The sequence below is a fragment of the Canis lupus genome, chromosome 18 (genome assembly GCF_048164855.1).
Source record: "Canis lupus baileyi chromosome 18, mCanLup2.hap1, whole genome shotgun sequence".
Classification (NCBI taxonomy): Eukaryota; Metazoa; Chordata; class Mammalia; order Carnivora; family Canidae; genus Canis; species Canis lupus.
Genome location: NC_132855.1, coordinates 39,746,209 through 39,773,805, shown reverse-complemented (window position 1 = coordinate 39,773,805; position 27,597 = coordinate 39,746,209). Strand labels below are relative to the sequence as shown.

Below are 27,597 nucleotides of genomic sequence, written 5' to 3'. Positions count from 1 at the left end.
TAAGAACAATGAATCCTTTTACCCCGCACAGGGGAGGTATATCACTTTGTGCACATGAAGGCAGAGGTGACTCTGTCTCACCCAGTTAAACGTATCACTAAATTTGTGTATCTGAATTCAGATTCAGATTCTCTGTTGCCGTCGTGTCCCCTTTGACAGGTGCCAACAGCGAGTGTGGCCATCGAGGGGGCTTCCGCCCTAAACCGTGTTCGCTGGGCTCAGGCTGGCAAGGAGGTTGCCGTCGGAGACTCAGAAGGCCGCATCTGGATCTACGACGTTGGAGAGGTGCGCATACTTTTCGGTTTGTGGGTTCGGGTGTTTTTGGTCGTGTGTGCCTGTGTGTGTGCGTGGCTTTTTTTTTTTTTTTTTTTTTTTTTTGGACGTGTATGTCTAGTTTACAGACCTAGTGAAATTATTGACAAGACCTGTGAGCCGCCAGTGCCCGCTTGAGTGCGTTTGCAAATTGCCATTGACTTCAGCGGGGGTTTGCTAAGGCTTCCTTAGGGCCTCGTTTGGTCTTCAGGCTCCGCACGCAGGACGCTTTAGTTAATGATCCAGGCGCTTTGCAGAGTGCTGGAGAATTCCCAGCTATCCTGTGAGGGAGCGTGGCACTTCCCACCAATTTCAGGAGAACAGAATGAGTTTGTCAAATTCGTTGCGCTAGGGTTGGACTTGGGATTTGTTAAACAAACAAGCAAACAACCAGTCAAGTTTTCATGATGTTCGCTTACGATGTGGACTCTTACTCTTCAGGGAAAATGTAGCCGGTTAAAGAGGCTGACCTCATGCCCCTTCCACGGCACACACGCTCCAGCGGCTGAGGGGAATCAGAACGTTGTGCCATTTTCATGACGTTCGAAGTTATTACATGAAATATATACCTCTGCTGTATCTTATTACCTGATATATGAGGTATTCCGGAATTACATGGCACATATCGAAGGGGGGAAAAAATCTGTATTTTTTATTTCAGATAAATCTCTTTAAATGTTTATACTGCTTTTAATATTACCTTATAAATCAGCTGCACTTAAATGTGTCTGTTTATTCTTACTAAATGGGAAAGCGTTGACAAAGACCTTCATCTGCAATGAGGTTAAAGAATTTTTTCCTTAAAGACAAAGAAAATATTGAACTTTCAAGCAAAACAAAACAAGAGTGTTGTGTAATGCTGGTCTGGCGTAATATGAATCTAGAATTTGCATTCCAGGGGGAAAATCTACCACATTTGTATGTATAACACCCTGGGCCCAGGCAGTACTCTGTGCCTGCCTGGTGATGGGCTGAGCCGATCACTCCGAGGAAGGTTCCGTACGGTTTCCTCAGTCGGCGTTCTGTAAATTTGGCAGTCCCGATGGCTTGTTCTACACTAGAACCTTAGATGAATGCACTGCATACTGCTGTACGGTGGAGTCGATTATGTTGAAACAAGCTAGGTGTTGTTGTTTTGTTGTTGCTTTTAATTCAGCCATAAAAGAGAAACTGAAGGACTTGAGAAATGAGTTTTCTATTTGACGACTTATAGCCCTAAGTACAACATGGAAAAATCTCTCAGTTTTACTGCATGTTATCTAGTTCATTAGATAACCCCTTAAGTATTCCTGATGCCACAGCTGAGTCATCCTGACAGCAACAAAGACCAGGTTAATATTCATCCCCAATGGTGAAGATGCAAACGGTCTGGTGACTATTGACGTAGGTTGGAGTCTTTGGGAAAGAGAATACCCTCTGAATCAAAAATATTACCTATGGTTTTACAGCAATATTTTCTCCAATGATTAGTCGTTATATTTGATGCATCTTTTTCACTGTCTCCATCAAAATAAAACTAAGCAACAACAAAAAGTCTTTGTTAGTTCATTTACTAAAAAATTAAAAAGCTAGCAAAGAGGAATATATATATATATACATATATATATTTGTATTTATATATACACATATATATATAACACCCAAGGTTTCTTTTTCCTTTCTCTTTTTCGTTTATAACAAATGTAATTGTGAGAGAGAAAAAGCTGTGGAGACATGCTCAGAGACAAAAATGGCAGAAGATAGATGAAATTTAAACTCTTTTCTCCACCTCTCTTGCTTATTATACATAATGTCCCTTAACTCTCTTGAGATCATATGCAACATAAACTGTTTTGTCCAAGAGGGATGAAAAGGAGAATAGTTTAACAATCAAGGCCGTTCAAGAACGGCCTTCTGAAGCCTGTATGTTGACCACAGGTATTTTGTGCGTGTGTATAGTATTGTGTATATGCATTTCTTGTTATCTGTAGGTAACATATAACTTATAACATATTAGAAAACACATTATGACATATATGCAGAACTTTCTGTAATAACGTGATTTTTGTAAGCCTGTGGACAGAATTACTTGACTATGACTCATATTTTAGGAGGATATATGATTTTGCAAAAGTTGCTTTGGCTGATATGTGGCTGCTAAAACTTCTTTCCAGGTTGTTATCATCATTCCTGAATTGTAAAGTGTTGTTAGACTCATATTTCTACTATTGTAGGGGCAGGTCAGCCTGGTTTTCATTTTTATATTATTGCTCTTACTTTTCTAAGTGATATTACAGACTATAGAAATGTCTGTAGCTGTAGGCCAGTCTGTCTATTGTCTGGAGTCTAGACAGGCTATAGAAAGATCTCTGGGCCACATAATAGACCAAACAATTTGTAGGGTTGCTTATCCTCACAAATTCACTACCCGGAAAAAAACGGATATACTATTTTATTGAGAGTAGGTAATATTATATAATCTTCTAGTTCTTCCGTGAATGACCAAAAAATCAGGGTAGGCTTATACATTTAACAGTTCTTTCTGTATGGTTTAGTCACAAACAAAGCCACCTAGAGCTCAGAAAAACTCAGACTTAACAAGATAATGTTGTCTTAACTATAGTTTTTTCCTAAGTACTTTTGTAAGGTATTTACCAATTTAGCTCATATTTATTTCTGGGGAATGATAAAGGGGAGAGTCCTTTCCTCTTTGCTCATCTCTACCCTATTTTAAATCTCTCAAGGCCAACTCTGTATAGAGTCTCCATGTACTGAAAGGGAAGCAGAACTTAGCTGAAGCCCACTTCTGAGGGATGGTAGCTCACTTCATGGACAAGTGCCGCCATTATTGTAATTATTGCTGTCTCGTTCACCAGCCTAGAACTGACAGAGCAGAGCTGTACTTACAAGAGAAAGGTACCCTCTAAACAGTGCCTCCCCAGCCTTCCAAATCACCTAAACTGCAGAAAGCCAGTCAGAGTGCCTTCACAGCAAGCTGGCCCCATTTAGAATTTGAGGTCAAATCAAGGCTGGTGCATGGCTGACGAGAGGAAGGGGTATGAGCAGGAAGTGATTTAAAAAGGAGAAAATATAGAGGAAGAGAAAAAAGATGGCATTGAGGATCAAATTGCCAGTAGACTGTGCTACCATTATCTGTATTCAGAATTGGTCCTCTGGTCCCCATTAACACTGAACCCCTCACCGAGGTCATGCTGGCCTTTGGACAGAAAATGTTGCTTTATGGAACCCTCTAGGAAAGAAGATGAAACGGTTTTAAATAAGCCTTATAATACAATCTGGACAAGAAAGTAAATGGTGGTTTTTAGAGTATACTTTGTTGATCCATTTTCTTTGAGACCTCAGTACATTGAATAGGTTTCTGTCTGCGGGAAGACACCTCACATTCATTTGTCCCTGGCTTGTTTGAGGAAGAAGGAGGGGCAGCCGGCTCTTCCTCACCAGGGTCCTATTCCAGGAATGAGACTGGCTTCATGGTTGCATCACCTGGGCAATCTCACAGACCCTGTGCATAGAGGTGTCCTGAGCTTGCTTTATTGCTTAGCTGTCACTGTCTTGCAACTGCTAAGAAATTTTTCAACAAGGCACCCCACATTTTTATTTTGCACTGGACCCTGCAAAATTATGTAGCCAATCTTGCCACAAGAGTTTTGCTCTTAATCCCACTGATGACGTGAATCGGAAATGAAAAGTTATGGCCTTGACCTAGACCATTAGGGAAAAGGAGAAATCTTTAGAAATGTGGTCATTATATGTAGTACAGGCTGTGTGATCTTATTATTATCATCTGTGTCTTAAGATTATCTAAAAATGTTGAATGTGTGGGGCACCTGGGTGGCTCAGTCGATTAAGCACCAAACTCTTGATTTCAGCTCAGCTCATGATCTCAGGGTCGTGAGATCAAGCCCCGTGTCAGGCTCCATGCTTTAAGATTCTCTCTCCCTCTCCTTCTGTGCCCCTCACCACCTCCCTCTCTAAAAGAGAGGAAAGAAGGAAGGAAGGATGAAAGGAAGGAAGACAGGCAAAATATGTTGAATGGGAATAGCAATGGCTGTAGATTACAAACATCATGAGGCCATACAAATGGAGCTGAAGCAATACTGGATATTCTCATTCACCTTCCCACACCCTTGTTTCCATCATATTGTAAGTTCAACGGAAGGTATAATAGAGTTTTAGGGAAGATATCTAGGATGCCTACTACAGGTGGAGTGGAGACAGATAGCCTCTCTCTGTCATTCCATTGTCACACCATCATCAGGAACTCCCTCTGTGACTACCAGTAGAGATGTCCCCATTCAGGTCCAAGTAGACGTGCTTCCTGGGAGACCTGGCACGCAACCCGGAGAGCACTGCAGGGAGGGACTCTGGTGTCAGCGGTCGTGAAGAGTCATCTGTCTCATTCCTAACCCAGCTGAGGCTGCAGCTGCTGCAGGGAGTCCCAGCAGTGTCCCCAGGATCATGCCCTCCTCTATTAGGTACAATTATCCTCCATGACTTCTACGATGATGGCAGAGAGCAGCGGCCTGAATCCAGATTTACTGATGCAATTTATTATGAACTTCTGAAGGGGTAAACAGAGGATTGTGTACGAGCTCACTGAAATCACTAGATTGAGTATGTCCATCCCCCACCCCATTTTCCTTTTTGTTGCATTTAAATGGCAAAGGCATGAGTAATGTCTTGGACCTATAACTAATGAGGTAAAATATAAAACAGCAATGTTTTCAGGTAGGCCACATGATGCTTTGTTGATATAGCACACATTTTTGGTTGTTTGATTTCAGCATCGTATCTGGAAAATATACTGTACACATTTATTTTCACAGATAGGGGTCTATTTTCTTTGCGAAGCAGGTGCTTAACTCCCATTAGCATAAATGGAAGTTATGTGAATTCAGTGAAAGACAGAGAAGACCCCTTTTTTATTTGCTATGATTTTTATGCTATTTGTACATCCTGAAAGTTATTTAAATAGGCAGTGGTTGCATGTACCATTTAAATTTTCTAAGATCTACAGTTGAAGATGAGCGTAGCTCTTGAATAAATTTTGAGGATCTTTCTCTTCAAACTGCAGGATGCAGTCTGTTTGTTGTGGGGCTCTATGATCCCATTCAATTAATTGAAACATGGATAACAAGTCATAAGTTAACTAAAAATATAACCCCAAAACGTTGAGTGTATGCTGCTTCAGAATATACTCGTCGAGAGCTGTTAATCATTGTTGGATTTTTTTTAATGATGTGTGAACACACATATTCTAAGGAATTAAAAATAAGAATTACTCACCACCATGGCTCCTTTACTGAATAGCAAGCTTTTCTATATATACATGGAGCTGATTTTAATAGCACATGGGCCAGTGAGTATAGAATTATTCACGTGTCCTGATGATTGATAGTCAGCCTATCTACCTGTCTTGCAGATGTGTTTTATAGAAAGCCCGTTGCTATTGTTAATGCTTCAGTGCTGTCACACAGATGGGCTGTCATAAATATCCCCTAACAACTATGTTTGCTGCTTATCTGAATTAGTTAGAATGCTGTTTGCAGCTCCAGTTTTGAAAGAAGCAGTTTATCCTCCACCTCCTGTTATTTCTTTTTCCATTAACCTCTTCCAGGGAAGATTTTGTTTTCAGTTGTGATAAATACACATAAGTTTCAAATCCCTGATTATATTTCCACAGTAGTCAAATGATAAAATTCCAAAGTCGTTTTCAGTTTACAGCTGAACTTGAAAAATAAAATGGCAACTTAAAAACTAATTTGGGAGATGAATAAATCTCAGTGCCCTCAGCTTTATTGGTTTGGTATCCCACTCACTAATTGCCTAAGAAAACATGCATTCATCTTTACATTTTAACCCTGAACTGCAGCGGCATTTCAAATCACTTGTTTCATATGGCTCTATGGGGGCTGAAAGAATAGCAGTCATTTTATTACAGATTTCAAGAAGTAGAGTAAGTTTGACGTTCGTTAATACCATCAAAAGGGTCTTGAAAAGTTCTTGGAAAGGAAAAATGCAGGTGAATGTGAAAGATCAAACGGACCCGCTAAAAAGGTAAAGCGTGATGTAAAGGTTTGCCTGAGTGTATTTTAGAACTGAAGGGAAAAACTAGGATGACAGTTTATTTGGGATCCCAGTGGGAAAAACGGCCTATGGCGATAGACTTTGGAACTGTGGTCCAGGTGTAATGGGTGAGGATTATTCAAAAGCGCCTCCCACAGTTTTCTCAGCCAGCTAGCATTCGGACAGAAGGAAGCGATTCCATGAGCCATCTCTCTTGCACTTTAAAGAGCGGTCAAATATAGAGGAATCTGATAAACTGGAAGTGCTGGGAGTTCAAAAGAATTTGAGTGACACAAAATAAATACAATACGTTTCTGGTTTTTAAGTGGATTACACTTAAGCAGTAATTGTTAGCTTTGTGGAACTACTTCGTGTTTGCCAGCAGGACGGGCCTACATCAGTCTTCCCCAAGAAGTTGGTGCCCTGAATATAAATAATCCCCCCTCCATGGGGAGGGGGTGTGCAGAACACAGAATATTAAGTTAAACTGAGATTTGGGGGTTAATTCAAGTGAGAGTCCCTTAATGAAAACAAACTGGATTTGAAATCCGTTCACTTAATTATTGTGCTTTAGGAAGCCATCAGCCCCTGCTGATGACGAACCCGATAGCATGGCTCAGCTGTAGCAGCTTCCAGAAGGAGAGGGGAGCTGGGCTCAGCTTCCCCAGGTCCACTTATAATCACCCCAACACTTGTGTTTCTCATTAAGTGAGTGTGGCCACAAGTTGCTCGATTCTTGAAGGTCTTTGCAAGTCCTGGCTTTACTCTTCAATGGATAAACATTATTATTTTCTTTAGCTGATGCCAAACACTTCCTGGAAAAGAAAAGACTTTGGCATAAATTATTCTGTGGTGCCAAACATCCAGATAAAAACTGCAAATCCAAATACTTAGTTCTGTCTATAATATCGAGATATTTGGTGACACAGAAACAAACCATTGGGATTTTCAATGGGACTTTTCAGTTTTTACCTGAATTTCTATTGGCATAGCCACAACACTATGCAGTCAAGTCAAAAAGCAGAAAGGCATATTTGTATGAGCAGATTTGGGGTGCTAATAAATATAATTACCTAAAATAAGCTACTTTGAAGTAATATATTAGTTCGTTTCCATGTCATAATAAATTACATGTATTTGAAATAAAATAATTTGGTTAAAATGTATGATTGTAATTTTAGTATTAACTTGATTTCTTCTAGGAAAAGTGCTTAATTTAAAAAAGAAAAAGAAAAAGCACTATTAATTCCAATTAATGTTATAATTACTCATCTTATAGTGAATGTAGTAGCAATGGCTTTCATTTTGGTAATTATATATGTAAAAGACCATAATTAAACTAATTATTATATAAATAGTGTGCTTATTCAGGTACATTAGCTTATAAAAATGAATTTATAGGATTAATATCTTTTCAAGCCACTTTTTTTTCTGGATTGATAAGAAAATACTTCTGACTTTTATGTATTATGGAGAAGTTGATTCAGTGAAAAGAAAACCCTAATATCTAATTTTATAAAAACCAAATTAATGTGTGCATAGTAATTTGCAATATTCAGTGAAATTCATATATTCCCATTTTGGTGATAAATGGTCTATGAATATAAACCTTCTGAAACAAGTACCAGTTTGTATAATTAATCATCTTTATGATTCTTCTGTGATTTCAAACTGTCATCTTCAATAGCAGTTTGGATTTTGAAGCAGTCATTAATTATAGTGTTAAATTTTTTTTTATGGCTGACAAAATTGTGTTTAGTTTTAGAATTTCAAAACTGCTAAATTTTATCTTGAAAAATTACTGCTTAGAACAGTAGCCTCAAATCACAGCTTAGACCAGCCGAGCATGAAGCTGCTCCAATCATCTGTGAGGCTGGATTAACACTGGCCTGTATGGAAATGGAGAGTTGTTTGTTTCTCACAGGAGTATATGTGCTACTATTGGTATATCTAAAAAATGGTATGAAATCAAGTATCTGCTTATGCACGTTTATGCGTAAATATTTATATGCTATGTAGGTTGGACTTGCAAAGTGAGGAAGTGAATGAATCGTTCTGTTCTAATTTCAAAGAAGGTTTGCATGAATTTCTGAGGATGTCAGCTATCAGAACATCTACATTTTAAAACATGAATTATTTATCATTTAGGAACTATCAAGGCTTAACATTGTTGAATAAATTTTGCACTCTTACTTTTTAGGATGGCAGATAAAACTGATCAGTGGTCTGTTCCCTAAGGTCTTTCTCCTTGTGGCCACACAAGAGTTTCTCAACATTTAGATGAGATATTTTATTTTTATTTATCTTAGCATAAAGGACCCATAGGTAAAAAAGCGAACATCTTCTAGTAGCCTAAAAACCAGCCACCCTTTTGATTTAGGAAAAATTTTTTTATTTTTATGTATTAGTTTTGTAGACTTCCTTAGGTTAATCACATTCCTCAGTAGGGTTTTTCTAATGTTTAGAGTGCCACGTCCACAGAAACATATGCAAAGCAGATACTTACCAGTTGTCTATTTGAACAGGCTAACCTGGCCCAGCACAGTGCCTGGCACAGAACAGGCGCTTCATCAGTATTTGGGTGAATCAATGTCTCAGGTGTGAAAGTTGAGGTTAAAGGAAAGCTTAATCGTATGAAGCACCCCGAATGCAGCCTCCAGGTTGACTCTAGATTGATGGACAGGAAAAAATAATCCATTTAACTATATTTGCTGCACAGAGAAGGATATATAGAAAATATATCTGGAAAAGAGGGCTCGTGCTTCTTCCCCGCTCCCTATCCCAAGCCCGCGCCCCTCCCGCGCTTTTAAAAGTGAGCAATTGGCCACTAGTGTAATGAAAGCCTAACAGTTGATTCAAATAGTTGTCAAACCACTGGAAAAATGCTTCCTTTTCATTGTGCTTTTTTTGGACACTATAGCTATGGTAAATCATGAACTACATTATAAAAATACCTCTTTTATGCCCAAACATTCAGTAGGAGGGAATGACATTTCTTTTATTACCTTGGTAAATGTTTTTAAGGTGTTTAGCAATAAGCTTTCTTTTTGTCAAAACTGCTTAGATGCAGTGGTTGCTAGGAATTTACTAGAAAACCTATGGTTAATAATATCAGGAAGGAAAGGGATATATGTTTAGTCAGCTAATATGACAGAGCAGCTTGAGTAGCACATGCTTTGTTGTTTCCCTGTCATTTTCTTGATCTTTTCTGTTATGGAAAAAGAGTGGTAATTGAAGTTTACAAAGTTTATTTTCCATTATTGCCCATCAGCCAATGTTTTTAGCACTTTTTCCATTTTTTGGGCAGAGGAAAAGATTGTTCCAAATAATAGGAAAAAAAATAATGCTTAAGAGAGTTCTCAAGAAAAAAAGGATGATGAGATTTTAATACAAATGTGAGCAAGGTCATCGGTAGGCCTTAGTAAATTAACTCTTTCTTCTTCAGCTGTGATTCTTTTTTCCCTCTGCAGGTAAGAACTCCAGCATTTCATCGAGCTTCCTATAATGCTAAATTTTTAACATGAAGTACGTTAAAAAAATAGTAATTATAAATTATTTCCTTCGATGGTTGCTGGCATATTGAAATTGATATAGACCCATATTTATTACTGTTTACTTTTGACTTTATGTCCTACCTTTATATCTTTCCTTAATTGGGTGGTAATGGCTTTTTTTTTAAAAGTGGTGTTCTCACAAACATTCTATAAAAGTCAACCACTCATTTAAAGATACCAGGAAGGGCAGCCCTGGTGGCTCAGCGGTTTAGCGCTGCCTGCAGCCCAGGGTGCGATCCTGGAGACCCGGGATCGAGTCCCACATCAGGCTCCCTGCATGGGGCCTGCTTCTCCCTCTGCCTGTGTCTCTGCTTCTCTCTCTCCTCTCTGTGTATTCTCATGAATAAATAAATAAAATTAAAAAAAAAATAAAGATACCAGGAAGAGAACTTTGGAAGAGCAATCTCAAGCTTCTCTGGTAGATGAGGGGTCCCTTAGATAGGATTTTTATGATAAAATAGGTTTTCTTTCTTTCTTAACCAAAAGTAGATCTCGTCAGACTACTGTAGGTTTGCATCCTGCTAAGTTTCACAGAAATGTTAACCTACTGACTGGGAATAGCAGATGCTGCCGAATGGAGACTGATGGAACCTCCAGCCTCTGGCCTTCCCTCAAAGGACTGTACATGCGGAGTTACCACACAGCGTATCTTCTGTGGTAGAACCAGCGTGTTTACCCGCTCTGTATCCTGCACTCTGGCTTGGGATTTGGGTCCGTGGTTTCATCCATTGTTACCAGTGATGCTAGACGCCCCCACGAGTTAAATACAGTGGAGCTTGTATTTATGTGAAGCGAGTACGCTTGCTCGTTCCAGCGGCTGTTTCATTGCTTATTACCTCCCACTTTGCTTCCATCTGTGTGTGTGGCGGAGGGAATTGTCCTAAGAAATCTCGGCTTCCTCTGAACACAAACGTGTATTTGTACACCAGTAAGTCCACAATCTCCTGAATTGGGGTGCCATTAATAATTGCACTTTTAAAAAACCTTTTAGGGCTTAGAAGAGGTTTAGCAGTCGTTCTGTGGAAACCCACATTCGCTTCCACGGTTTCTGTAAATGCATTAAAACAACAACAACAAAATCAATGCGTATTAAAGTGAAAAGGTAATTTGTAAGATATCTTTCTAACAGAAAACTTTAATTTTTAGGTTAATACAGGAGGTAGACTGTCGTGTATGTGTTCAGAATCAATGGTTAACATAATTGTCCCAGACTTTTTTTTTAATGACTCCATTTAATTAAAAGATTACAGAGATGCTGATGAGCCACACATCCATGGAATACTTATCCTGAAACTTGGAGTCCTATTCATTTTAATTTGTTTGGCATGCTTAATGTATCTGAGAAACCAAACTGAAATCACGGAATAGTTTTTTGTCTTAATCGTCCAAGATTTTTTTTTTTTAATTAACCTACTTTTATATAAGCAATGTCTGAGACAGATATTTTTACCATAAAAAATTCAACATCGGGCTGGTAGGAGTTACTGCAGATAAGGCAGCTTTTTAAAATCAGCTGCTAGGCACTATAAACCCTTTAAAATTACTAACAAATGAGGGAGGCTTGACTGTGGACTGTTCAAAATTGTTAGCCATGTGCTTATAAAAAGGGACACATGAATGATATTTGTGTATTTAACCCTGGTTATAAAAAGTCATTTGATTTTTATAACAGCATGTTCAGCGGTTACAAAGCCTTAGGACTTGAGCTAAAAATGTAAAATCCCACGGTAGAAAGTACCCTAACAAGGAAATAGCGAGGGAAAGCCGTACTGGCCTTATCTGAAAAATAAAAAATATGCACATATATGTAGATATATCTGTATTTATAAAGAATAATTATACTTTACATTTGATTTTTTAAAATGAGCAATAAAAAGTACTGGGAGCTCATTTTTCTTGTGTTCTGAAAAAACCCTTTCCCATACCCAGCTCATGAAATTTACCTCATATTAAAAGTATGGCTATTTAGGAAATTATTTGTGTGGGTTTTCAAGAAATCAAATGTAATAAAAATGAGGAGTATTTCTTTAAAAATGAAGCTCTCTACAGGTGAAAGGAAGAAAATGGAAGAAAGAAAAGGAATGAAGCAAAAAATAACTAAAAAAATGGAGTCGAAGGGAATAAGCATTAAGGAAAAATAAGAAGATACATCATTTCTGCAGGGTTTATAATGTGCCAAGCACTGTGCTAAGCCCACTATATTTGGTGGGGGTGGTGAGGTCCTATTTAAGATTCACAAGAGTCCTAGGAGATGGGTCTCAAAATTCCTTTCTCACAAATGATCAGAGACATTAAAACATAAATTTCATAAGGACACACAGCAAATTAAGTGGCAGAGCAGGGAAAGAAACTGTGATCTGGCTGATACTGGAGGTGGAAAAAGTGAACGCTGCTCCGGTCTCAAAATTTAGTTCTTCTGCAATCTCTACCTCCCTTTAAGTGCAGGAGAAGCCCAGGCCAGACACCCAGTGGTCAGGCCAGTTAGTTGGGGGATGGGCTGGGACAGGATCCAGAGGCACCCTCCCTCCCTTGCACTGAGGCGGACGGGAGGGGGCAGGCCCATAGGGCCTCAGAAGTAGGAAGGAGGGGACTAACGTGATCAATTCTCATAAAATCTCCACAACTTGTACACTTTCGCTTTTTATTTTTGACCTTTTATCTTCTAAGAATCTTAGAAGATTTAAATGCAACCTTTGGATTCTTTTAGCAGGTTGTTCAAAACACATTACCTGCCTGCCACTCTGCTGGCATCTCAGAAAGGGCCGAGGCTCCCGATTGCCCCGCACCAACGTGTGAAAGTTATGTGATCTTTAGCAAATCATTTAGCTCCCCTATTCCCTACCCGTCCAAAGAGGTCTGTGCCTTGTTCCTTAATGTCCTCACATAGTAAATATCAGAATTAATTTTCTAAGAAAATAAAAACAAAAACCACAACAACGCTGTGGGATTGATAAATATGCCACTTCTAGATATCATGATTAGGAACATGTTGAATCTGGTTGACACTTTAAAGAAAACGCATGACTATTCCACGATGAACTCCTAGTATTTTCTTCACTTAGATTACCTTTCTCATCCTCTTCACATCCCTGTTGATAAATGGGTCAGATACCATCATCCCCATTTTACAATTGAGGCAATGAGAGGTTAAGTGCTGACCGTTGCCAGTAACCAAGATGAGAACGGGACTTAAACTTCCCGTCCAAACCTGAGGTTCATTTTACCTCCTCCTTGGGGCCAAATTGCTACCTCAGAAACTATCTTTGTCTTTAGTTCCCTCGGCCGTAAAAACAGGGTCATATCATAACAGGCCGTCACTCTTAGGACTAAGATTTTAGTATCTCAGGAATCAGAGCCCTGAGTGCTTGTGCCATAAAAATGCTTTGTACACTGCAAATAATTAGAACTTTTCTAATGGGGGGTGAGCTGGCTGGTTGGTGCACCCTGTATATGAAGCAGTGGGAAAATCTGAATCTTCCCTGACCTAGGATGTCGACTTTGGCAGAGGTATCTGAAGGCAGAAAATGTTTCCATATCCACGCTGATTCAGTACAATACTGGACAATTTTTAAAGTCCTTCTTTATGGTATTCCCTTGCTATAACTATGGGCTATTTCCTTCACCGTGCGTCTTATTATTACTATTATTATTTTTGGTAATCAATTGAAATTACTCATCACGATTAAAAATTTGTGTTTTTCCTGTCATGAAATGGAAATTGTTTGAAAATTATCCTGAACTGTTTTGCTCTGAATCTAGCCTTTAATGCCTTGATAGAAATGTAAAGAGATACTGAAGCCATGTCATTAACATGCCATTTGCTTCCCTGCTACTTGCTTGACTCACAACCTGTACTGGGAGGTGTTGCAGTTGTCACTGTAAGAAGATACATTTTAGGCTTTTCATTTTTTGAACGTCGCACCTATGCCAGTATTCACACATTCTGACTTAAGAAAACATGATCATTTGAGCCTGTTTTTCATGGTCATCATATGCCAAAATTATTCACTGCTGTATCTTTAATCCCTAGCATAGTGCAGGCTATAGTTGGTACTCTGTGCCAACTGAATACATTTGTGTGCTAGTTAGAGGAACATGAGAGCAGTCTTAGAGAATTTTCCTACTTAATGATTAAAATATTATTGGAGAAAGTCTCAGATGAATTTATGCTCATGAGCCTCCTTTCCAGCCATGGCTAATCAGATAGAACCAGATGAGAAGTGTCAGGAGTGCCAAGGATACGGAGGATACAGAGGATACGGAGGACACTTCTGTCCACACGGAAGCTGTTTACAGCCACAAATGTAAAATGAAAGGAGTGCTTTTTTGTTTGTTGGGACGTCTGTTTGATCTTACCTACAAGTAATTCAAATGCCAAAAATTATTACTTTGGGTGGGGAAACCGCCTGTGAATGCACATTCACACATTCAAGCTAAGAGTATACTTAAAGTGCTTCCTGATGGTGATACTTAATTCTAAAAATGCGGAAGTGTGCAGTTCACCTTCTAAATCTAACATTACAGCCAGCTTGCGTTATTTTTATAGCCAACCAAATGAGAAAGTGTAATAAGATGAGGTAGGCACATTTAAGTTTCTAGAAGCAATTGTGTTACCATTGTGTTCTACTCTGGAACATTTTTTTGTTGTGGTGGTTTTGTTTGTGGACCAAAGCAAACTAACATTTCTGTGAAGTGTATGGTATTCTAGAGAGAAAAATACTTGGTAGAATGTCTTTTTATTTTTTTTTAACTTCTAATATTTCCAACCTAAATGAAACTTGCACAGATCAAAAAGAGGACAAGATATGTTAGAATATTATGAACTCTTTTGTGAGGGCAAACCTGTATTATTATTATTATTTTTTTTTGCAAACCTGTATTTTTAAGGACAGGTGTTGGCATTAACAAAATTCATTTTTGAATTTTGAAAAGTTAGATGTGCAACTTAAATGTCATTAAGTGATACTCAATTCTGTCTCCAACTGTATCTGGGCACATAGCCAAACCTTAATGTGTCCTAATCTTTATTAGTATCATTTCTTAACAGTCTTGCCATTACTACTGCATGCAACTATGCACAATGTATTTACCTGTTTTCTTGAGTATATAGTTTCTATAGGTTGCTATCAATAAAACATTTGGTATGGCATCATATTTCAGCAATAACACAGTGTTTAGGAGACAAACTCCTGGAGCAATACACTGTATCATATATTGTGTAGTGTATTATTAGGAAGGCCTGCTTTTTTCCAGGACTTCAAGTTATGTGAAATTATGAGGTGCGTTAGCGATAGCTTGATTCTCACCTCATATGAGAAAAAGTTATAATCATGTTATCACAGTTGGCTTTGTCTCTCCCTAGGCTTTAGTGTTGTGACTTTTTTTGGAAGGACTTGGTCAGGAGTTGGAGGAGAGAAAAGAAATTGTGGACCTATTCTTTCATATAAATATGATACCAATCCTTTGCCGCTTGTGCTTTTGTTAGCTCTTTTGAGAATTTATTTTGGAAGCCTCATTTTTCTGGTGCAGTATTTTCTAAAATTGAAGAGAAAAATGAAGAATGGTGGAACCTAGGAAAAGAGCTCAAAGTAGGGAAAATGGACTGAGCAAAGGGGTAACTGTCATTCAATGCTATTGTGAACTTCTGTCGTTGCCTAAGGAGAAATTTGGATTCATTTCAGTAACTAGGGAAGTAGTTAACCATTCAAAAACTCATTCATATGACCAAATGAGACTTCTTCTTGGTACTGCATTTCTCAAAATAAGTAAAGACCTTACTCCCACACCTGTATATCATTTCCAGAATTATATTATTGAAATGTTTAAAACTTAGGACCAGAACACTAATTGCAGGATATACATTGTCGACTGATGATGCCATCCTCCAAGAAGTTCTTAGACATTATCTGAGAATATCATTCCCTGTAATAAAAATTTAAACTCCTAATCATTTGGCTATATATAGTGGGTAATTTTTCAGCTCTAAAAGTGACCAAAAAGCTTAGCTTTATTTGCTTCCTCTCTATTTTCAAAAATGTATATTAAGATGAATGCTATTAATGTTTATGGACTAGGTGCAGCACAGGTACCTATAGATGGGTCACCCCATCTCATAGGGCAGTCCTCTTTATAGTCTAAATCAATTTTATTCTCTATAAAAACCATTCAGACTTCTACTTGGTCCTGCTTCTCATCTTCAAATAATTCTCTTTTCCATTCCAAACACTTGCATGGTATCCTTAAGCAACTCATTTTTTGGATGCTATGTAAAGAAATTACTATCCTTTAAATGAACTAACAAAATCCATACACCCAATTTGTATCAGGTGGGATTAATTTTCTCCTCACTGAATCGTGCATAGAAAAAGATAATATTTGGGAAATTTTATAAACCCCTCTTTCTGACAGATCAGTATAGCATACTGGTCAGGGATGCAGATCCTGGAGCTAGAGAACACTGGCATTGGTATTTGCTAGCTAATGCAGTCTTTCTAAGATGACTTAATATTTCTGTGCCTTGAAAATGGAAATACTAATATTACTCTACATAGGGTTGCTGTGAGGAATGAGTTAATACATGTAAAGTACTTAGAACAAAACTCTTGGTAAGATCTTGCTGAAAAAGCCAAATTACTATTTCATAGTAAGATTTCTTTGTATGATACTTACCTGGCGGGGGAGACACCATGATCCTGCAGGTGGTTCTCCCGGGGCAAGGCTCGGCCATTGCACGCGGGCCGTGCTGACCTCTGCGATTTCCCCAAACGCGGGAAACTCGACTGCGCAATTTGTGGTAGTGGGGGCCTGTGCTCGCGCTCGCCCCCGGTTTAAAAAAAAAAAAAGATTTCTTTGTATGTGTGAACTGTACTTTTGCCATGCGTATTAGTGCATTAGCCACACTTTTTAAAAAGGACCAATAGCATGGACTTAGAAAGGCAATACCATAGTTATTTCAAAATCTGAATCGATTATGCAATTTCTATTGCTGTGCTCACTTTAACTCTGTTTCTTTTCTTTTTTTTTTTTTTTTTAAGATTTTATTTATTTATTTGAGAGAGAGAATGAGGGAGGAAGGGCAGAGGGAGAAGATGACTCCTTCCTGAGCAGGGAGCTGGATGCAGGGCTCCATCCCAGGACCCTGAAATCATGACCTGAGCTGAAGGTCAGGTTGGCTCCTGTAATTGTATAGTTTACATAAGTTTTTTGAAGTTTTACAAATTTTATGAGTGATTTTTTCACCTGAGATCGACATTTCACCTCTTCAGTTTAAGAGAAACACTTCAGGGCCAATTCAGGGACGAAGATCTGGTTTCCTTTACATTCCAAGAGAAATGGCTGCTTCAGGAGGGGCAGGCAGAAGTCCTAGGGGCTTCTAGGCTTTCAGTCCTATAAGATATTTTGTTCACCATTTTCCATTAATTTGCTTTGCAGCTTGCAGTTCCCCACAATGACGAATGGACCCGATTTGCCAGGACCCTTGTGGAGATTCGCGCTAACAGAGCTGATAGTGAGGAGGAAGGCACGGTTGAGTTATCTGCCTAGTAGAAAAGAAGCACCTCCTACCCCGCCCCCACCTTCACCTTCTAGAACTCAGCTCTGCACTCATGGATTCCACTTATATTCAGTGTCCGTTTAGTATCAGTGTTGCGTGACATTCGGGTGTCATATTGTGCCAGCTTTGCTCTGAATATTCCAAATGTATCCACCCCACTTTACACTGACCTGAAATTCACCAGAGCATTTCTATCTTTATATTTGTCTCAAAAATGGGGGGAGGGGTGTAGGCTTTACGGGTTTAGTTGTTGCCTTTTAACTACTTAGTAGCTGTATTTAATAGCTGGAAACCTCTGGTTAAATTTGTTCTTACATGCACTTCTGGCATAGTCCTATTAAATCCATATGAAGCCAGATATGATTAGGTGCAGATGTGGTGTGCTTCATGATATGGTACAGGGCCAAAGACTTGAGATGTGGTGTTTTACATGGTGACTCACATTATGAATGGATTTACTAGAAGAACATTGCTGCTCCTTATTTATTGTGGTGTGCTGCATGGAACATATTTATTTGAGAGCATTAAAATAAACGATCCTAGAGCATGTGCATAATGAGAGGACTGTATTGTCTCTCTGCTGCTGTTGAAGTTACATTAAGTTCCAAATAACAATTACAGTATGCCGGTTCCACTGAGGACAAGAAATCTTTAGAGGTTTGTTGCAGGGAACGGAATGAATTTTAATGCCTATTATTTCTAGGTACTTGAACAATATTTCAAATGTAGTTGACCATTGATACTTGTCATTCAAGCTAACACAGTCCCAACAAAAGTCTGTGGTTCCTGAATATGACACCAGTATTGCCAATAAAATGTTCCAAACAAGTTCTGCACCAGTGTGGATAAATCCTTTGCTTGGGGAAAGACTGATTAGATTTTGCTATGACAAGGGGACGGGGAAATACATTAAGGCCATGTTAAAGACTGATAATGAACTTACAGGCTGCCACCCTGGCTGATCTCAACCCAAGACTGTGATTTTATTTTTACAAGGGAATGTGTGTGGCTTTTTGGGAAGCTTTCCCTTATCTCCTTCACCAGAGCCACTTTTGCCCAAAGACGGTCTCAAATGTTGGAATAAGAAAAACAGGGTAAGGTGAACAGATCCCAAATGTTTTACAGTTCTTTAAATTTTAAAAAAATTTACACCAGAAAATTATGTTTATTGCTATTGGACTAGGAAATATGTCTATAAACAATTTTAGTAGAAAATTTTCTCAAAAAGTTATTTCATGCCTAGAGAGATTTAAAATAAATAGTGGGTGAGTCATGAAAAACATCTGAAGACAGACTTTTACCTTTTCAGGAAGAGTATCTCCATGGTGTTTTGGTGGTAGGGTCATCTTGAACTATAAGATTTCTTTTAATAAAAATTATATGCTTTTTCTCTAAGTGCCCTATGGCACAGAGATATTGAAATTCTTTGAAGGCAGGAATTATATTTTTAAAGATAAAAATAATGAGGGTCTTAAATAGGTTTAAAAGCAACCTAATAAAAAAAAAAGTACCAGGGGAAAAAAAGTTTCTCAAGCTTACACTAAAGGACCAAGAATAAATCAAGAACTCATGAGTTGCTATGACAGACCAAACTCTCAATGATTCCATGAGTAAAGACCAAATGGTGAAAAGGCTAGAGCCCCTTGGAGTAGGCACATGAAATATTACATGAGCTGAGAGACGTATGCATCCCACTGTGATAGCTAGTCTTGTGCCATTCCACATGGAGTCTGATGATGGATTATGGGGGAAGTGATGCTGGGTGGGGTCCAGGACACGGTTATGATAAGACTTATAGTTTTCTTTTAGGTCTCTGAGCACACTCACTCTTTGTTCCTAAGCCAAGAAGTACAATTACTTGTGTAAGAAGTACAACCATCCTGAGACATCTGGACCACACACAAGCCCAGTGACCGTGTAGTGGCCATGTGGATGGAAACCAAGCCAACCCACAGCCATTCAAGTCATCCCAACTCATGTCCTGGATGGAATGTGGTGGCCATGAAAACCTGCCTCTCTGATCTCCTATTGCAGACAGCATAACTAACAGCTGCTTTGCTCTGAAATCCATCACCATGTTTGACCAAGGCCATGCTTTCCACAGGCTGCTCTCCCAGTTGACTGAGCATGGCACACACTGAGGTAGGCCTATTCTTGGGAGATGGAAGATTTCTCTGAGAGGTAACTGGCTCAAGGACTCCCTGTCAGCATTGCTAAAACCTTATAAAATTGCACTGCAATCTAAAACTAACCTTTCTTCACTTCCTCCCTCCCTCCAAATCTTTCCCTCTCTCTGAGTCTGACCAATACCACTGTCTGATGGCCCTCCCAGCATAATCTGTCTGCCTGACAAGAGAGTAAAGAGACTGATGAATCACCAAGAGTTGTAAGAATTAGCATGTGCCTTTGGGGGCAAGGGGAACAGCACAGAGACTGGATTTTTGAGGGGCTTAAGGGAACCAGAATAAAGTCTGGATAGGCAAGAATTCACTAGTTTGGGGGTACTTTTTTGGGATATGTGATTTTATACTCTGGCAAGGACCCAGGGGTTCTTAGAAGTCTAAAAAAGTTGTAGCCTACACTTGATGCAGTGAAAATGTGTGAGGTGCCCTGACTGATAGCATATATAGGAATAAAGAGGCTGAAGAAAGTAGATTATATTAGAATGAATAGATTATATAAGGCTGAAGACATATCCAAGAGTTGGGTTATATAGTAGGGTGCTGAACACATACCCTTCACCAACACCATCAGCAATAAGCTGGTGAGAAAAACATAAGCATCTCTAGGAATTTGTCGTGGCCTTTTTTGCAGGCCAGGACTGATAGTAGGAGATACAGTCACAGAACAGGGCTTGTTAGTATCTATAGGGATGATGACACCCTAGAGTAACAGTGGCTAGGTGGTGATAGTTAACCCCCAGAAATCAGGAAGCCACAATTACTGTAATGGCCAGCTAGATCAGAGGAACAGCAAAGAAGGCTTTACTCACTTATAGAACATGGCATCCTAAGGGCAAAACAGACAAGCAGCTCAAACGGTGCTTAACATCTACAATTGAAAACATAAAAGCAAGAATGGAGGAAAAAAAAAAGAAGGAAGGAGAAAAAAAAAAGTGGAGGAGCAAGTGACCGAAGGCAGTTACCCCAATAGAAAATCATGATCCTCTACCATAGGACCCAGCAATTGCACTACTAGGTATTTACCTCAAAGATACTGATGCAGTGAAATGCTGGGACACCTACATCCCAATGTTCATAGCAGCAATGTCCACAATAGCCAAACTGTGGGAAGAGCCATGATATCCTTTGACAGATGAATGGATAAAGAAGATGTGGTATATATATACAACAGAATATTACTCAGCCATCAGAAGAAACGAATACCCACCATTTGCTTCAGCGTAGATGGAACTGGAGGGTATTATGCTGATTGAAATAAGTCCGAGAAGGACAATAATCATATGGTTTCACTCATATATGGAATATAAGAAATAGTGAAAGGGATTATAAAGGAAAGGAGGGGAACTGAGTAGGAAAAATTAGAGAGGGAGACAAACCATGAGAGACTTCTAACTCTGGGAAACGAAGGGTTGTGGAAAGGGAGGTTTGTGGGGGGATGCGGTAACGGTGATGGGCAATGAGGAGGGCAATTGATGGGATAAGCACTGGGTGTTATACTATATGTTGGTAAATTGAATTTAAATTTTAAAAAATGTAAAAGAAAAAGAAAATCATGATCCTTTGCTCATTACCTAGACCCGAGCCAATTTTCTGATCTAGAACCTACTGACTGAAAAGGGGTCTAGCCTGTTAGCAGAAAGGACACCATGGGAAACACATATTGTGATGATTTCCTCAGTCCTTCCCCAAAGGGACCTATGGCCATTTATTCAGGTCAATGTATAATGCAGAAAGAAAAATCAGATACTTGGGAGAACTAGTTGATACAGGGTTTGAATTCAGATTGAAACTTGAAGCTGTATCATAGTCTCCCAGTTAGAATGGTAACTTATGGTAACTAGATAAGATAATAAAGCCCTTATTAATCATCGGTCACACTGGGCTCTTAGGTCTATGGACCCACAAAGTGACCATTTCCCCAAACGCTGAGTGTTCAATTGGAGCTAACATACTTGGCATTGGGTTCCTGGCCTCTGGGGTTAAGAGCTATGCAAAAGGGAAGGCCAAGTGGAGACGCTCTGAAACTGCCATACTCCCACCTCCTCCTACCAAGATGGTAAATAAAAAACAATATTACATCTCAGGGTAGGGCTGGGAGGATGGTAGACATTAGGGACATTCTTAGAATCCTAGAAGATGCAGAGTGGTGGTTCCTAGAATTTATCCATTTAAGACCAAGCGGGGGATCCCTGGGTGGTGCAGCAGTTTAGCGCCTGCCTTTGGCCCAGGGCGCGATCCTGGAGACCCAGGATCGAATCCCACATCGGGCTCCCGGTGCATGGAGCCTGCTTCTCCTTCTGCCTATGTCTCTGCTTCTCTCTCTCTGTGTGTGACTATCATAAATAAATAAAAATTAAAAAAAAAAAAGACCAGTCGGACTCCTTCATAAACTAGATGGATCTTGGAGAATAACTGAAGAGTAGTGCAAGCTTAACCAATAGGAGCTCTTATCACAGCTACTGTGTCATATGTGACATCTTTCTTGGAACAGATTAATAAGGTACCAGTACCAGAAGTCCTATAAGGTATATATACTCCAGAGGGTGGGAGATCAAGTCAAGGTAGAATTGGGAACATGCTATGTCAGTGGAATTTTTAGGAATCCAATAGTTAGGTACATACTGGGATGTCCCTTCCAAAGTGAAAAAGTGCTGGAGCTTAGAACTCCCAACACAAGAAGGAAGCACAGCACCTGGTAGGCCTCTGTAGGTTCTGAAGGCAACACACATGTCTAAGAATACTCTGTTCTACCATGTAGCATTGCAAGGCTTTGGGGAGGGCTCAAAATGAGAAAGGACTTCACATCAGATCTAAACTGCAGTGCAAGGAGCTACATGGGCCACTCAACCAACAGATGCTCTGGTATTAGAAATATCGCTGGTGGTTTCGAAAAGATAGGGCAACTTATGGCAAACCCTAGTAGGGCAATTATAATAGTGGCCCATGAAGTTCCAAAGGAAAGTTGAGCTATCTGAAGCAAAGAAGTAAGTGACTTTTGAGAAATAGCTCCTGGCATGTGACTGGGTCATGGAAGTAGAGAGCTCTTGACCATGAAGATGTGAAAATACCAGACATCCAAATAGCCCATTTGTAAGTCGAGTCCTGTTAGCCTCACCAAGTTATAAAGTTGGAAAGATCCAAAAAAAACCTTTCCATAAGATGGAAATTGTGCATCCAGGATGCACATCTGAGCAGAACCAGAGGGCGTAAGTAAGCTGCATGAGCAAGGAGCCCAGAACCCAATGTTACCCAACAGGATTTCACCAGCACCCCTTTCCCATGCTTGTGTATGTGGTCATACGTAGGGAGGGTGGATTCTGTATGACTGGTTGAGAAAAAGGGGAAAAAGTCAGAGGCTGGTTTACATATGGGTTGTCTCCGTTTATGGGTGGAAGTTAAGAATGGATGACAGCTACACTACAGCCATAATGAAGGGTGACCTCGGAGGACAGTAAAGGGAAAAACTTTCCAATAGGTAGAGCTGTAAGGTGTGCACATAGTCATCCCCTTTGTGTGGAAAGACAAGTGGCCAGGAATAAGTACATATACATACACTGCCCTAGGCCAAGCTATCATCATCTCTCTCATGAATTCTTTATCTCATTCACCTCCCAGCTTCCATCCTTTGACCTCTTCAGTCTTTTCACAAGATAGCAGCTTGAATGACGGTGTTGCAACACTTAACTCCTCCACTCAAAGCACACTGATGGTATATGTATGGGGGTATAAAGTACAGCATAGGGAATACAGTAATATTTTAATAACTTTAATATAGTGACAGATGGTGACTGTGGCGAGCATTTTATAAGGCATTAAATGTCAAATCACTATGTTGAACACCTGAAACTAATTTAACACGGTATGTCAGCTCTACTTCAATAAGAAACAAACCAAAACCCATGAATGGCTTTCACATCATTTGGAGTAAAAGTCAAAATTTTGATAGTGGCCCACAGACCCTATAGGATTTGATTCTCATGTCCTGTCTCTGATCTTATATCCTGTTACTTAATGTTTGCTAATCCACTGCCATTTCTCCGACCTCACTCTTCCTTTGACATGCCAAGCACCTCCAATCATATGGGCCTTTGTACTAATAATTTCTTCCGTCCAGAATGCTAAAAGCACTGAGTTTATTTTTTTTTTTAATAATCTGAGAGAGAGAGAGAGAGAGCACAAGTGGGAAGGTTAGAGGGAGAGGGAGAAGCAGGCTCCCCGCTAAGCGGAGCGCAATTCGGGGCTCCATCCCAGGACCCCAAGATCATGACCTGAGCCGGAGGCAAACGCTCAACCGACTGAACCACCCAGTCGCCCCCAGAAAGCACTGAGTTTATAAACCCTTATGCACATACTTCAAATTTTCACCCTTTAATATAATTAAGGTCATTCCTCTGACTTTTCCAACTAACCTTTTATCTGTGAAAGTAACAGGTTCCCTAACAGCTTAACATCAACATCAATAAGAAGTCATAGTTTAAAATAGCAGCAACAGCAACTGAAGATAAGCTTAAAAGATCTGAGGCTCCCAATTAGAGCACTGAGAGGAAGAATTAACAATTAAAGTAAAATTAAAATGAGAAAAGGTGTAAGTTTTTGGTTTTTTATTGAGGTGTGATTCCCATACAACAAAATGCACAGATAGGAGTGTTCAGTTTTAACAATTTTTTTTAAAGATTTTTTATTTATTCATGAGAGACACACAGAGAGAGAGAGAGGCAGAGACACAGGCAGAGGGAGAAGCAGGCTCCATGCAGGGAGCCCAACGTCGGACTCGATCCTGGGACTCCAGAATCACGCCCTGGGCCAAAGGCAGGAGCTTAACTGCTGAGCCACCCAGAGATCCCCTTAATGATTTTTTAAACAAGTTTTAACAATTACATACAGTTACATAACCAGGAGACAAAACAAGATACAAAACATTTTAATAAAGATGGAAGTACTCTTGTGGCCCTTCCCAGCAATCCTTGTTTTGATTTCTGTCAACACAGATTAGTTGTGGCTGTTCTCTTCTTAAACTTCATATAAGTGAAATCGCACAGCATGCCTTGTTTTAATGGCTGGATTATTTTGCTTGATATAATTTTTTTGACATTTGTCCTCGTGCTAAACATTTTCGTAGTATGTTCCTTTTTATTGCTGACTGGTATTCCATTTTACAATTATTTTGCAATTTATTCATTCATCACTTACTGAACATTAGTGTTTTCAGTTTGAGGCCTTTTTATCTAATGTTCCTATGAATATCCGTGTACAGTTCTTTTTGTAGGCACTTGTTTTCTTTGGCAAATCCTGCAAGTGGAATTTCTGGGTCGTATGGTAGATCTATGTTTAACTTCCTAAGAACTTTCGTAAGTGTTCTGCAAAGTGGTTGTACCATCTTGCATTCCCACCAAGGCGTCAGAATTCCAGTTGTTCCACAGCTGCTCCAAAATCTAATATTGTTGGTCTTTTTCATTTGGGCCATTTTGGGGAGTACGAAACAGTAGCCAACTGTGGTTTTAGTTTGCATATACTTGATGACTACTGGTTTTGAACACCTCTTCATGTGCTTACTGGCCATTTTTACATGTCACATTACACCTTTTTCTCTGAAATGGCTGCTCAAATATTTTGGGCATTTTTAAAACTGGATTTTCTTTGTGTTTTTACCTAACAAAGCTCTTTATATAACCTCTATATAAGTCCTTTGTCAGATACATGTGTTACAAATATTTTTCCCAGTCTAGGACTTCAAACTTCATTCCCTTAAAATACTGTGATATGCAGAAATGTTAAATTTTCTTAAAGTCCAATTGCCCATTTTAATCCTTTCTGGTTAGTATTTTATGGTTCTTCCTAGTAAATCTTGCTTGCCATCTTGTTTTCTTCTGAATATTTTATTGTTTTAGCCTTTACATGAAGCTCTATGATGAATCTTAAATTTATGTTTGTAAATGGATGACGCAGTGGTCAAAACTGAGTTTTTAAAAAATTTATGGATATTCAGCTGGTCTAGCAATATGGGCTGAAAAATTTATTTTCTTTTTTGACCATTAAATGGAACTAGCATCCTTGGTAAAAAGTCAACTGATGATATACATATAAGCTCACTATTCTATGAACTGACTTTTCTATTTTATTGAGCAATTACATAATACACTGTCCTGATTGATAGATTTAGTTAAGTCTCCAAATTTGTTATTCATTTGGAAGTCTTGTTTTAGCTATTCTAGATCTTCAATGTTTCCATATAATTTTAGAATCACTGTAAAATTTTTAAAAGAAAATCATACTGTTTAGTTTTCAACTGGGAGTTCATTTAATCTACATACCAATTTGGAAGAATGAACATCTTAACAATTTTGAATCTTCCAATCCATAAACAGGGTATATGTCTTCCCATTCATTGAATTATCTTTATCTCACAATGTTTTAGTATATCGGTTATGCACACCTTTTAGATTTATTCCTAAGTATTTAATTTTTATTCTATTATAAATATTGTAATTGTTTTAAAATTTTATTTTCCAAGCATATTTTGCTAGTTTTCAGAAAATCTGTATACATTCATCTAGTATTTTGCAACCTTATTAATAGGAATATATCATTTCTAGATTTCATAGATCCCATTGGTTATTATATATACAATCATACTGAGAATGAAAGCTGTAGTTCTTCCTTTCCAATCTTTTTTCCTTACAACACTAGCCAGCACTTCCAGATCAATGTTGTATTGCAGAAGTGAAGGCAGACATCCTTACCTTTTTCCTGATCTCATATAAGAGTTTCAATGTTTCACTTTTATCATGGACAGGTGTTAAGTTTTACCCGATGTTTTTGTTCTGCATCTATTGATATATAGTCATGTAATTTCTCATTTATTCTATTAATGTGATGAATTGCACTGGCTTTTTAAAATGTTAATCCAACCTTGCTATACTTGTATGGACCTCATTTGATCAAAATATATTGCTAGATTCTATTTGCTAATAATTAAAGCAGTTTTCCATAATTCTTCCTTAGGGATACTGGTCTATAATTTTCCATTCTTGTAATGTCTTTGTGAGGTCTTAGTTACATAATGATGCTCGTATGAATTGAGAAATGTTCTAACATCCTCTATTTTGTGCAAGAGTATAAATATTGGTATTAATTCTTCCTTAAATATTTGATAGAATCCACTGGTGAAGCCATGTGGCCCTGGAGTTATATTTGTGAGAAAGTTTCTGATAATAAATTCATTTACTTAATAGAAATAGGGATGTTCAGATTTCCTATTTCTTTTTGGTTCCATTTTGGCAAATCGTATTTTTTTCAAAAATGTGTCCTTTTGGGGCGCCCAGGTGGCTCAGTGGTTGAGCGTCTGCGTTCAGCCCAGTGCGTGATCCTGGAGACCCAGGATCGAGTCCCGTGTCAGGCTCCCTGCATGAAGCCTGCCTCTCCCTCTGCCTGCGTCTCTGCCTCTCTCTCTCATCAATGAATAAATAAAATTAAAAAAAATATATGTGTCCATTTAAGTAATCAAATTTATTGGCATAATTGTTCTTCTAGCCCCTCATTACATATAATTATGTGTGTAAATGTATATATATGTATACTATATATATTCATAGATATCTTTTTAATTATTGATATATTTGTCTTCTTTAAGAGTCTTGTCAGGTATCAATATTAGTCTGTTTAAAGAACTGCCGTTTGGAACTGTTGATTTTTCTCTATTGTTTGTTCACTTTTTTTCTTCTTTCTACTTTGGGTTTCATTTGCTCTTTTTTTCTTATTTCCTAGAGTAGAAACTTAGATCACTGGTTGTAAAACACTTTTCTTCTAATTTAGGCCTTTAAAGTTATAAAAATCCCTCTAAGTACTGCTTTTACTGAATGTATCCTACAAATTTGATCTGTTGTGCTTTCGTTATCATTCTATTCAAAATATTTTCTAATTTCCGTTGTAA

General features: G+C 38.6%; 1 protein-coding gene and 1 non-coding gene across 13 annotated transcripts in view; both read left to right on the top strand.

The window, feature by feature from the left end:
• The window catches only part of DYNC1I1 (dynein cytoplasmic 1 intermediate chain 1), a 438,187-nt gene extending 419,875 nt beyond the window's left edge, over positions 1-18,312 (top strand). For all 12 annotated transcript variants that reach the window (XM_072784073.1, XM_072784080.1, XM_072784075.1 and 9 more), the window contains 2 exons: positions 160-285; positions 17,364-18,312. In XM_072784073.1, coding sequence (XP_072640174.1) covers positions 160-285; positions 17,364-17,474 — 237 coding nt within the window. In that variant the 3' untranslated portion in view covers positions 17,475-18,312. The remainder of the gene's footprint in view (positions 1-159; positions 286-17,363) is intronic.
• Positions 16,594-16,757, top strand: LOC140609615 (U1 spliceosomal RNA). The gene has a single exon (XR_012011383.1). It is a non-coding gene; the product is annotated as a U1 spliceosomal RNA (small nuclear RNA).
• Positions 18,313-27,597: the final 9,285 nt, after the last annotated feature.